Genomic DNA, 12590 nt, shown 5'->3' with positions numbered 1-12590 from the left:
CTGAGAGGATTGTACGGACTTTGCTGGCAAGCTGTGATAACTGTGCACAAAAATGGCCCGTGTGCACACATGCCTGACACACACAACACGTTTTGCGCTTTTCTCTTCGGCATCCTTCCATTTGCCCCACGAGAGGCGTGCAGGGCCCGTTTATGGGGAGGTCACAGACCCAAGCCCTCTGCTTCAGGGCCCTGCCTGCGCCTTTACTGTGAGCCTCCCAGGGCTTCCCTCGGGACTGCAGCGGAAAATTGGGGAAGCCCATATCCTTGATGCCTTCCCTTCAACTGACACCCACAGGGATGGAGGCATTTGGCCTGGTAGGTTCTCCTACCCCAACTCAGAAATCATCTGTAGCTTGGAGATTCCAGTCTATGCCAGCTTGGGAGGGCAGCCAGCTGCTGGCAGATGGGGAGGGGGCTGCCAGAGAGCCTGGGGATGTGCTCAGGTGGGCAGCCAGTCATTTTGGACCAGCTTGGGGGAGGAGACTTGGGATGATGCCGGGAAGGCAGGGCTTGTGAGGTGAGGGACATATACCAAGGGCAGACCCTGAGCAGCTGGGTGATGGGCTGTGGAAAGAGTGAGGAAGAGAGCTGTCCTGTGGCCCTGGCAGGTGGGTCAAGGGTGTGGGGCTGACAACTCAGATGCCTGCAGGTCAAACTGCATATATAACGGTGAGCAGAGGGGAGGCAATAGGGAGCGGTGAGGTGTGTGGAGAATTCAGGAGCACAGACTGCTGGGTGCATATTCTCCATCTGGCTGACTGCATGGTTCAATTGCCAGGTAGCAACATTTAGTTAACTAGATCACAAAAGTCAACAGATACTGCTATTATTTCAATAGATTAAAACCCAAGCCAAACAAACCAAAACTCTAATGAAATTCAACTTTTGTCTTAATTAAAAGAGCAATGCACAGGCATGGCAAAAAGGGTTAACGATGTGGTTTGCTGTGTTACAATGACCACTGAAATGACATGTTGATACGACGAAAAATCCTCACCCGGAGCCCTCCCTACCAAATGGATCTTTGTTTCTCTAACCAGAGGTATTTTTGCATACGCGTGCTTAGATGTCCCCTTACTTTTTCACTGCAAAATCATCTTTCATGCTACACCATGGATGAACCTTGAGGACACTGTGCTGAGTGACAGAAGCCAGTCACACAAGGACAAACACTGTATGAGCCAACTTACATGAGGTCCCCAGAGCAGTCAGACTCCTACGGACAGAAACCAGAATGGTGGGTGTCAGCCACTGGGGGAGGGGATGGGGTGGGGAGTTAGTGTTCAATGGAGACAGAATTTCAGTTTTACAAGATGAAAAAGTTCTGGGTTTGGATGGTGGTGGCGGTTACCCACCAGTGCGAAGGTACTTACAATGCCACTGGTCTGTATACTTAAAAATGCTCAAAGGAGTAAATTTTGTTATGGATCATTTCCCATCATTTTTTAAAAGTTAGAAAAAAAAGAATAGAGGAACGGTTCAGTCGGTCGAGTGTCTGACTCTTGATTTTGGCTCAGGTCATGATCCCAGGGTCATGAGATCGAGCCCTGCATCGGGCTCTGTGCTGAGTGTAGAGCCCACTTGGGATTCTCTCTCTCTCTCTCTCTCTCTGCCCTTCTTCCCTTCTTGCATTCTCTCTCTCTCTCTCAGAAACAGTATATCTGCCCATGCACAAATCTCCTTGCTCCATAGTCAGGTCCCCTTAGCCAGGTGCCCCTTAGTCAGGACCCTGAGGCTATTTCTAATCTCATGCAATTTCCAAACTTGCACAATCCTTGCTCTCTATCACCAGCTTGAGCTGGACTGTTTCCCACACACCTGGAATTTGTCAGTCTGAGAGGCAATAAACTCATCTTGATTTTAATTTGCACTTTGCACTTCTTGATCTCAGAAAAGATCGTGTATCTTTTCAGATGCTGATTATCCTGGCTTCTCTCTGTTAGTATCCTTTGCTCATTTTTAAATTGGGATGTGGTAGTTTTTAAATGATCTTGAGCACTTCTACCTATTAGAGGACACTAGCTCCTTTGTTCGTCGGAGCTGCTGACAGTATGTTTGCTCCCGCTGATACGACTATTACCTTTGGACTGTCTCTCATGCATTTGCCTTACAGGACATTTTAATGTTTACTCAGTGCAATGCTTTGGCATTTTGTATCTTGCTTAGAGAGGCATTCTGCATCTGAAGGTTAAGTACATGTAAAAAGTTCCTGTTTTCTTCTAGTACTTTAACTTCTAGTACTTTAACAGGATGCTTTTTTTTTTTTTAATTAAAAAGCTTTAAAAATGGAAGCCTACTTTTAGAAAAATTCTCCGGGAGAGGTGAGCTGGCTGCAACATGTCCTCATAGAAAGTGATAACATGCCCCCTCTTCCTGCCCCCAGCAGGGGGAGATGAGGGGGTGGGCGCCTCCTGCCTCCAGGGGGAGACGAGGGGGTGGGCGCCTCCTGCCTCCAGTAGCACCTGTGCGGTGGGGGGGGGGGGGGGGGGGAAGATGCCAGCTCCCTGGGGAAGCAACCTGTTGACCTGCTCTTTCTCCAGCAGCCAGCTGTCTCTCTGCCTCTACTCCCTTGAGACACCTTCTCTGCACTCCGGCTACAAGAGGGATGGGCCAGCACTGTGGGACCCAGCCTCGTCCCTCCTTCACTCTGGGACTTACTCAGTATCTCCCCTGCACACCGCCGAGCCTGTCCTCCGCACTACCAGGACCTTCTGCTCCCCACAGAAGACGGCTGGGGGCTTAGATGAGGGTGGGAGTCAGTGGCAGGACGGGGCGGGAGTAGGCATGGATGCAGTGCTTTCCAGAAGAGCCCGGTGGGGGGGGGGAGGTGCTTGGTGCCTGACTGGGTGTGGGCATGGGAGAGAAGGGAGCCCCAGGGATAACTCCATCCCTTAGGCAAGAACGCCCTTGCATCAGGCGCTGTTTGCTGAGGTGGCAGAGAAGGGAAGGAGGGATCTGGGGTGGCGGGGGTGGGGATCAGGAGGCCCGGAGCTCAGGCAGGGTGCTGGGTTCAGGTCCCCGTGGCAACCGCCAAACAGGGGCTCTGAAGAGGCCACTGTTGATGGAGGCCTGGGGACTAGGGGAAGAGAGGACAGAAATGTGGGTGTCCCTAGTGGACAGATGGAAACTGAGGCTGTGGTCGTGGCTGAGAGAGAGGACGGCCCAGGACACAGCCCCAGGAACCCCGATGGTGGAGGAGCTTGGCAGGGAGACCGACAGAGCAGATAGACAGGCCAGAGAGGACTAGAGCCCAGGGAGGAGGGCCGGAGAAGGAGCGAGTGGAGGGGAGGTGCCCTTGGAGAGGCCTCAGCCACGCCCCCAGAGCGAGATGGGCAGGGTGGAGTGATGGGGCAGAAGCCAGGATCCCACAGGGTTAGGGAGGGGATGGAGTAGACACGGTAGCTCTCAAGGGATGGCTGTGAATGCGGGGGAGGTGCACAGTCAGAAAGGGGCCACACAGCTGGGGAAGGGCCACCACCAGATTCCCCACAGGACACAGAAGGTCCACTCAAGGGGAGGTATTTGAGAGGCGGGGAAAACCAAGAGGAGTAATTCGGTGCTTTTAACAGCAGGGGCCTTGCCCACCCCTGGGTGTGAGAGGGCAAAGAAGAGACACATGCCAGAGCCCAAAGAGGTGGCTGCATGGAGTCTTGACCATACCTGGCAGCCTGGCAGACCATTTAAGACACAATTTGGAAAAATGATCACGCGCTCATATCCTCTGTGGTGGCTACCACCTACCATAGCCCCCAGCGTCCCTGGGCTCCTGGCACTCACGCCCTGCCATGACCCCTCCAGCCGTGGAAGCGACAGTGGGTGACTTTTGGAGCGAGGTCAGAGAAGACATTGTGGTCCTGCCTTGCTCTCTCTGGGATCACCTGCTCTGGAAGTGTCAGCCCCAGCCAACGGCCATGTGACTGAGCCTGCTGGGAGCCCATGCCGCGGCCCCAGCCTCGCCTTCAGATGACCGCAAAGGAGATGCCCTGGGCCAGAACCCCAAGCCAAGCCCCTTGTGAGTTCCTGACCCACGGAAACTGAGCTAACACATGCTTACTATTGTTTTAAGCCACCAAATTTTGGGGGGAATTTGTTACACAGCAGTAGAGAACCAGCACACTCTTCAGTGACTTATAGGACTGTAGGGGTCACCTTCCTTCATAAGATGGGGAACTCCTTGAGGACAGGTGCATTAACTGTGGCTTGTCCTTTCTATATCTGATGCTCTAATATCTGGATCTTACTGACCCTGCAGGGACTGCCCCTGCCTCTCCACCCTGGGGTTGGCCAATCCCTAGAGAGAGTTAAGGAGTTGTCCAAGAGTACAAACTAACTAATCCGGAGCTCACACACCCACCTCCCACCTCTGCTATCAGGTTCTCATACCCAGGGCCACTGGCCCCTGCTCCAATCACCCAAGGCCAGGTACCAGACATCTCAAGACAGCACTATGCCCTGAGTCCTGAAATTACTCAATCCAGTCAACCCTAAGCCCATATACCCTGCCTCACCTGTTTCTTCCCATGGAAATCACAACAGAGGCTCCTGCCCACAGTTGCCCTGCTCCCTCTGCTTTTGACCCAGCCCGGTCCTTCCCTGTGTGGCCCTGCTTCCTGTTTCTAGGGATCTGTGAGGATAACAAACTACCTCTCCCATGGCAGCCACCCTCTCATCTGTTGGCCTCATCAGACCTGAGTAGTAATGCAACCTACATTGTATTTTTTTTAATTTTCTTATTTGTGTGTCAATTTTAATATCTATATATGGATTTACATTTCCATAGTTCTTTTTCGTTACGTTGATATATCTACATGGCACATTTATGATTGCTTTTGTTCTCTTTTTAAAAAAATTTTTTTAATGTTTATTTTTGAGAGAGAGAGAGAGACAGAATGTGAGTGGAGGAGGGGCAGAGAGAGAGAGGGAGACACAGAATCCGAAGCAGGCTCCAGGCTCTGAGCTGATGTGGGGCTCGAACCCACGAACTTCGAGATCATGACCAGAGCCCAAGTTGGACACTTAACTGACTGAGCCACCCAGGAGCCCCTCTTTTTTTTTTCTTTTTAGTTAGCATACAGTGTTATATTAGTTTCGGGTGTACAATACAGTGATTCAACAATTCTATACATCACCCCGTGCTCATGATGACAAGTGCTCTCCAGAATCCCTATCACCTATTTCACCCATCCCCCACACCCCTCCCAGCCTCTTCATCCAGTTCTGCCCTGGAAACTGCAAGTGTCCATCTAGACTCTAGAGTTCCAAATTGGGATTCTGATAGCTCCTGCCAGCTCAGAAGTTGTTTTGGTGGAGAGACGGATTCCTGGATCTTCCTACTCTTAATATTTCCCATGACGTCACCCCAAGCATAGAGATTTTACTCTTTTAGATGCCCTTATGAATGGAGTTGCTTTCTTAATTTCCACTTTGGATGGCTTGGTGCTGGCGTGTAGGAACACAAATAGTTTTGGTGTTTTGATCTTGTACCCTGCAACCTGGCTGAATTCATTTACTTGCACGAGCAGCTTTCTGGTGCGTTCCTTGGGATTATCTTTATATATAGGAGTAGTTTCCCGTCTTCCTTTACAGAGGGGGCGCCTGGCTGGCTCGGGCACTGGAGCATGTGACGCTTGATCTGGGGGTTGTAAGTTGGAGCCCCACACTGGGTGGGGAGTTTACTTAAAAACAAAATCTTTTTTTTAATGCTTATTTATTTTTGAGAGAGAGAGAGAGAAAGAGAGAGAGAGAGAGAGAGCACAAGTGGGCGAGAGGCAAAGAGGAAGACACAGAATCCAAAGCAGGCTCCAGGCTCCAAGCTGTCAGCACACAGCCCGACGCAGGGCTCAAACTCACGAACCCCGAGGTCATGACCTGAGCTGAAGTTGGACACTTAACCGACTGAGCCACCCAGATGCCCCAAAAAACAAAATCTTCAGAAAAGAAACATAAATGCTCTGGCTTGAGCTTTTAGCACAGTGTCGAATAGCTAGCAGACATCCCTGCCGAACTCCGACCTTCAGGGGAAAGCTTTCAGGCCAACAGGATTGTACCAAGGACCTGTTACTTGCCAAGCAAGTACGGCAGGCAAGACGGGCAAACACCCCTGCCTGGGTGGAGCTTACGACTTGCTGGGGAGAGACAGACAAGTTGGGAATGCTGACGCACGTTGGCAGGTGGAAAGTGGCACCAAGAAAAATAAAACAGAAGGTGACATTTGAATGAACTCCTAAAGGAGGCGGAGGAGGGAGCCACAGGGAGATCTAGGGGAAGAGCATTCTGGTCTGGCCTAGGAACACAGGCAGTGGAGTGGCAGGAACAGAGCAGCTCTGAGAGGGAAGCTGTTTATTGCTTTTCTCTCCAACTTTCTGCAGGGGTCCTGCAGACCCCTCCCCACAAGCCTGACTGGGAAGCCTTGGGTCTAGTCTGGGCTTTCCCTGGCTCCTCTGCCTGGACAAGGTCTCTGTTAAGTGTCCACCTCTGCACCAGGGGTGACGCCTTGCCCAGGATCTCCAGGGAGGCTGTGGGTGAACCAGCCCCTCTTCCTGTGTCACAGACAATGGCATCCCTACTCATTGAAGTCATAAGGCCCAGAAATGGTGCAATCTCCCTGCTTAAACCCCTCCTAGCACCTCAACAGAACTGAATAATCCTCCCCACAGCCTGCAAGGCCCTACCCAAGTTGTGCCAGACTGGCTTTCTGTCTCTTCCTCTCACACTGCAAGCTCATACTGGCCTCAAGACCTTTGCTGGGCTTTCTCCACTGCCTCGAATGTCCTATTTCATCCTTCAGGAGCGTTACTGATAGGTATCGAATGTCACCTCCTCTGAGACGCCTTCCCGGACTACCGCTCCCATTTAAATTATGCCCTATGCCCCTGCCCAAAGCCTCTGGTAGGTCTCCTTCTACTGCTTCTTGGCTGGTAAATACAGACTGTTTGCTTTCCAATGTCTGCCTCCCTTGTCGCAATATGAGTCCTCACCAAGGGGAGGGTTTTATTCACTCCTGAATCCCTAGTGCTTAGAACAGATGCCTGCATCCAGCTGGCACTTAAGAAAGGTTTGTGAATGAAGAGCAAACCCAGAGCTCACTCCTCTGATGTCAAATTCCGGCTGTCTTGGCCCAGACCCCTTAACCACCGCTCCACCTGTATTCTCTGAGCATCTTCTTCAGACTCAGGCTTCACACTGGGAGACCAGCCGAGGCCCTGAAGGTGGGGTACTGGTTGTAATAATGGTGACCGTGGAGAGACTAATAATAGCAATGTCAAGGAGGCTACTGTTTATAGGGCACTTACGGTGCACAGGGCGTCATGCTGAGCCCTTGACCTGTGTTTCCATTTGCATCTCACAATAGCCTTAGGGACTGGGGATTGCTCCCATTCCACAGATGCTGTAGCTGAGGCTCGCAGAGGTGCGGTGCTCCACCGGGTGTGTCTGACCCCAGTGCCTCCGCCCTCGGCTCTCTGGGTAGGGCTGGGGTCCGGACAGCCTACCTGTACCTAGCCCAGGCTCCCCTCTCCTCCCAGGGAACTCAGTCTTTCTGGCCCTTACCTTAGTCCCCAGCTCCTGAAGCTGAACCCAGGATGTCAGGCTCAACAATCTGCCCCCATGGAGCGATTTCACGTACCCCCCTGTGTGCCCCTGCTTGGCCTGGCCTGGTTATGCCCTGGGTCTGTACACTTGAGGTACCTGCTTGGCCCGGTTTCCTTCCAAAGGCACAGACCCTCAACCCAGACCAGGGAAGCCTCCTATTTACATGTCACCTGCAAGGGAAGTGATATACACAGTGTTGAGGGTTACAGGGTACCCACCCCCCCCCCCCCCCACCATGTAACCACTCTCCTGGCTCTTCTGGATGAATCAACATAGTTTATAAAGTCTTCAACGGTCTTGTGCTAGTGCAGTCATGTTGCTGCATTGGTGTGTGTGTGTGTGTGTGTGTGTGTGGGTGTGGGTGTGGGTGTGTCTGTGCGTTTAGAATCGATTTGTTGTCTGTAAACATTTCAAAGCTATCTTTTTTTTTTTTTTTTTGGTAACCCCATTTCAGCCTTTCTTCATTTTTTAATTCACTCTGGAACAGAGCAAGTAAGACAGAATGGCAACAGTGGGGGCAAATGTTGATATCTGTACATGTTTTTAAATATTTTTTTAATGTTTATTTATTTTTGAGAAACAGAGATAGAGCATGAGTGGGGGAGGGGCAGAGAGACGGAGACACAGAATCTGAAGCAGGCTCCAGGCTCTGAGCTGGCAGCACAGAACCCAACGTGGGGCTCGAACTCATGGATCGTGAGATCATGACCTGAACCAAGATGGACACTTAACCGACTGAGCCACCCGGGGGGCCCCGATAGCTGTACATGTTTTAAAACAAACTAAATGCCAATTAGCATGGACTGATTAAATAAACTATGGTACATCCACACTATGGGATTACTGTTCTGCTCACAACACTAGAAGTCTAAGGGTACTCATATATTGATAAGAAAGCATCTCCATGGTATCTGGGTTAATGGAAAAAACCAAGGTGCAGGAAGCCTGTGTCTTGTGTGGCCATCTGTGTGAGAAAGGGACAAACTGTATGAACTGTATCTATATGTATATGCACTGTATTTATATGCCAGTGTGCACAGAGCTTATGAATGGAGCTCTATGGAAGGAGGTGAGAGATTGGAGCCAAGGGCCACCTCTGAGGCGGCGATACTGCGTATCTGGGGACAGGTGGGGCCTTTCACAAGAGGGGGCTTTGAACACTTTGGAATTTTGAACCATGGCAATAGTTTACCTACTCAAAAACAAATTACAAGCTGAAGGCATTTAAGAGCACACAGATGACAGTGTTTCCTACTCTGCAACCCGCCCCTCCCCCCCCCCCAGCCCTGGCGGCCTCCCTCCAGGCCACCCAGGGGGGGCACCTGGCAGCAGGTGTGTGACTTCAGAGGAGGCAGGATGTCCTCCCACAAGGGCCTGGGGCCAGCTGGTACTTCCTCTGGGCTCATCCCAGTGACCATAGCTGCAGAAAGGCTGAGAGAGCCCCACCTCCACTATGGTACCTTCTACAAAACCTATTATGGGGTGAATTGTGTCCCCCACCCCTCCAAGTTAATGTTTCTGAGTACTTGAAATCCTAACTTCCAGCACCTCATGACATGACCCTGGTAAGAAATAGGGTCATTGTAGATGTAGATGAGGTCATGGGTAGTAGTGTGGGCACCTATCCTGTATGACTCCCGACCTTAATCAAAAGGCGAAATTTGCAACAGACACGCACACAGGCAGAATGCCATGTGACGATGAAGGCAGAGTGATGCATCCATAATCCGAGGAACGCCAGACATTGCCAGCCAACGAAGCCAGGAGACAGCCTGGAACAGACTCTTCCTCGTGGCCCTCAGAAGGCACCAGTCCTGCCGGGGACACCTATGTCTTGGACTTCAGCTCCTCAGAGCCGTGAGACAATAAATGTCTGTGGTTTAAGCCGCCAGTCTGTTGTGGCACTTTGTTACAGCGCCCTAGGAATGGAACATGGAGTTTCTAGGGAACCTGGCACACCTGGGATTTCTGCCTCATGGCCTGATTTGGAAACACCTTCACCTCAACTGACCCTGGACCTCACTATCCCAAGCTCCCTAGGCTGTCACTGATTCTGAGCCTAGGCCAGCCCCATACTTACTGTTGTAAATTATGTCCTTGGAGACCATAGTGATGTTATCTTGGACATCTGGACAGAGGAACAAAGGCTTATTGCAAAACTTGGCCTTGGCTAAAGGCGATTCCAACCTGAGGAGTGACACAGTGTTTGAGCCAGATGATCCCCGGGCCCTCACCCCCGTATCCCTGGGTGGCTGGGAACAGCTCGCATCTACTGAGGGCTCACTGTGTGGCCAACACCTATATCTTCCCGCCTCCCCCCTCCTTCATCCTCTCTCCCCTCCTTGACTTGGTTCCAGTTGCCCTGACTTATCTTTCTGTTTCTAGAGCATGCACCGCCACACAAGACACAGACTTCCTGCACAGCCTTGCTCTGTCTCAGGGTCTTTGCATGTACCACTTCCTTGGCCAAAAAACGTTCACCCACACCCAGCTGTGGGTGGGAGGGTGCTCCCCCTGCACCACTTCAGAGATGTTTTCCTTCACCACACCGTCCACATGCTTTCTTTCTCCCCAACCCCATATGACCTCACCTTACTTTCTTCGCTGCAGTTACCGCTGAGTTATCACTTAAAAAAAATCTGTGCATTGCCTATTTCCCCCCTGAAAGCAACCTCCAAGAGGACAGGGGTCTTTTCTCACGTGGAGCCAATGTGCTCATCAAAGCGCCTAGCGTGGCGTCTTTGGAGCGTCTTAACGATTCGCTGAATGAAATTTTCCTTTTGCAAAGGAAGAAGCAAAGTGGAGATTCAGCGAGGCGTCCAAAGTCACACAGCAAAGAAAGGCCACAGCGGGGATTCCAGCTCAAGATTCCTGGCCTCCAAAGTCCGAGCCATTCCAGCAACACTCTGCTACTGCCCAGGCCTGGAGAAGGACGAGTTAGCAGCACCCCGCTTCCCAACACCCCAACTCGGTTGGGATGAACAGTGGGCCATACAGCGGGGGTGCACAAGGCATGGAAGGACACAGGGATGGCTAGACAGCTAGGTATATGATAAAGCAAAGTAACGAGTAAGGACACACGGGCAGCCTTGCAAAGGGGCCTTGCAAGGGGCGCCAGAGGAGCCCTCCCCGGGCCCCACGCGCATCCCCGGCCCCGCGCCCCGCCCCCCCCCCCCCCCATGCGACCCCGCGCGCACCCACCGGCCCCCGTGCGCAGCGGCTAGCTCCGAAACTTCCGCGCGGCAGTTCCCGGCTCAGGGCGTCCGGGCCTTCTATTTACGTCGCCATGGCAACCATTCTTCTTGCAGGCCAGGGCGGTGACGTCACAAAGCCTAGACGCCCCGGCTGCGTGGGGGTGGGGCCTGCGGGCTGCAGGGTCCCGGCGCAGAAAGTCGTCGAGTCCTGCTGTCCGAGCTGTCGGGTCGCCGCCCGAACGGTGTCCGGGATGGGGCCTGGGGAACAGGAGTTTCCTCCCTCCGTCATTCCTCGTTCCTCACTCTTGCTCTTTTCCTGTCGTTCCCCGATTCATTTCTTCAGTGTGCACCTCGGGATACCTGTGGTGCAAAAACAGACCTGTCCTTTCTGTCGAGTGGACCTCACTCTCTAGAGGGGCTGTTCTCAAAGTGTGGCCCCGGGGCCAGCAGCATCAGAGATGCCAGGAACTCTTTGGAGAAGTCAACGTTCTGCCTGTTTCTGAAGCAGAAATTCTAGGGGCAGAGCCGTGCAACCAGGGCGGTAACAGGCTGGTTACATTGCTGGCTAAGGCTTGAGAATCCCTACTCTACCAGAGGGCGAATGAGACATGTACGAAAGACACAGAATGACCAGCAAGGACTATCAGAAGACAGGGAAGAAATGAGATGTTAAAGAGCAGGGATCCAGTTCAGATAGTCCAGATTCACCAGCAGATGTGGGCTAGGGTGGGCCCTCTGCCTCCCCAGCTGACATCCCTTGTTCCTTCAAAACAGGAGAACCCCTCCAGTCCTCACCATGGTCACCACATTGTCCCATGCATCTAGGGAATTTGCGGATTCACAAAGGCTGCTTGGAGCTGGGGCACAGTCAGGGCTCTGTCTTTCTAGCAGTATTCTGTGCTCTGGAGCAGACTGCCAGCCAGCAAGATGCCAGGGAGAATCCCAGCAGCTCCTGGCTCTGCCCAAGGCAGGTGTAGCAGGTAGGGAGACCAGTTCCATGGAACATGGAGGGGCTCCCTGAGGTGGAAGGAGCGGGGATCCCTCAATTCCCACTGGAGGACCGTGTTCCAACTGGCAGTATCTACCATAGGCTTTGTACAAGGGACAAAGGAAATATTATGTTAAGCCATATACGTGATTTGTGTGCGTGTGTGTGTGTGTGTGTGTGTGCTCACATGTGTCTGGGAGTATTTATTACAGCAGCTAACATTCAATACCCTGAATAGACAAGTGGTGTTTCTTTACCCCCAGGATAGAGGCTCCTTACACTGTCAGGTAAAACCCCAAATGGTTTAGCCCCTGCCTGTCTGTGCAGCAGCAGAATAAAGAGCTGTGCACTGGAATCAGGTATCAGCAGGAAAGCAAACACTTTCAAAATGGTTTATCTCGGACACTTAGTGCTCTGAGACTTTTGGGAATCTGGAAAATGACTGACCCGAAGAGGGAAAAGCTACTGAGCATACTACCAATTCGTTGTTATTAACAGGTGAGTTTAGGAACTATTGTGAATTACCTGTGCATTTTTACAGAATGCTTCTGTGTGCCTGCTGCTGTTCTCTGTGCCCATCTAGCACAGTCCGCCTGTGAAGTAAGTCCTGTTAGTACCTCCAGGGTTAGTGAGGAGACTGAATCACCATGAGATTAAGAAACATGCCCAGCAAAGCCAGGGTGTGCCCGAGACAGGATTTACAGGCAGTGGAGTTTTATCTTTGCTCTTAACTAGACACGTATGGACTCTGACCTGGAATTGTTTTGTAATTGTATACAATTATCCAAAGCAATGATGCATACACTTTGAAAAAGC

At 51.8% G+C, this 12590-nt stretch overlaps 1 protein-coding gene across 4 annotated transcripts in view; it reads right to left on the bottom strand.

Moving 5' to 3' along the window:
- The window catches only part of CFAP100 (cilia and flagella associated protein 100), a 51390-nt gene extending 40503 nt beyond the window's left edge, over positions 1-10887 (bottom strand). For 3 of the 4 annotated variants that reach the window (XM_040463262.1, XM_040463263.1, XM_040463265.1), the window contains exons 1-2: positions 10184-10729; positions 9673-9779 (exon numbers count right to left, since the gene is read on the bottom strand). In XM_040463262.1, coding sequence (XP_040319196.1) covers positions 9673-9779; positions 10184-10239 — 163 coding nt within the window. In that variant the 5' untranslated portion in view covers positions 10240-10729. Of the gene's footprint in view, positions 1-9672; positions 9780-10183; positions 10730-10793 lie in introns of those variants that run through there. The other variant, XM_040463264.1, reaches the window with a different exon arrangement.
- Positions 10888-12590: the final 1703 nt, after the last annotated feature.

Source organism: Herpailurus yagouaroundi, unplaced genomic scaffold (assembly GCF_014898765.1).
Source record: "Herpailurus yagouaroundi ecotype Mexico unplaced genomic scaffold, PumYag 387, whole genome shotgun sequence".
NCBI classification, from domain to species: domain Eukaryota; kingdom Metazoa; phylum Chordata; class Mammalia; order Carnivora; family Felidae; genus Herpailurus; species Herpailurus yagouaroundi.
The sequence above is the reverse complement of the archived record's forward strand: the minus strand, read 5'-3'. Positions and strand labels throughout refer to the sequence as shown.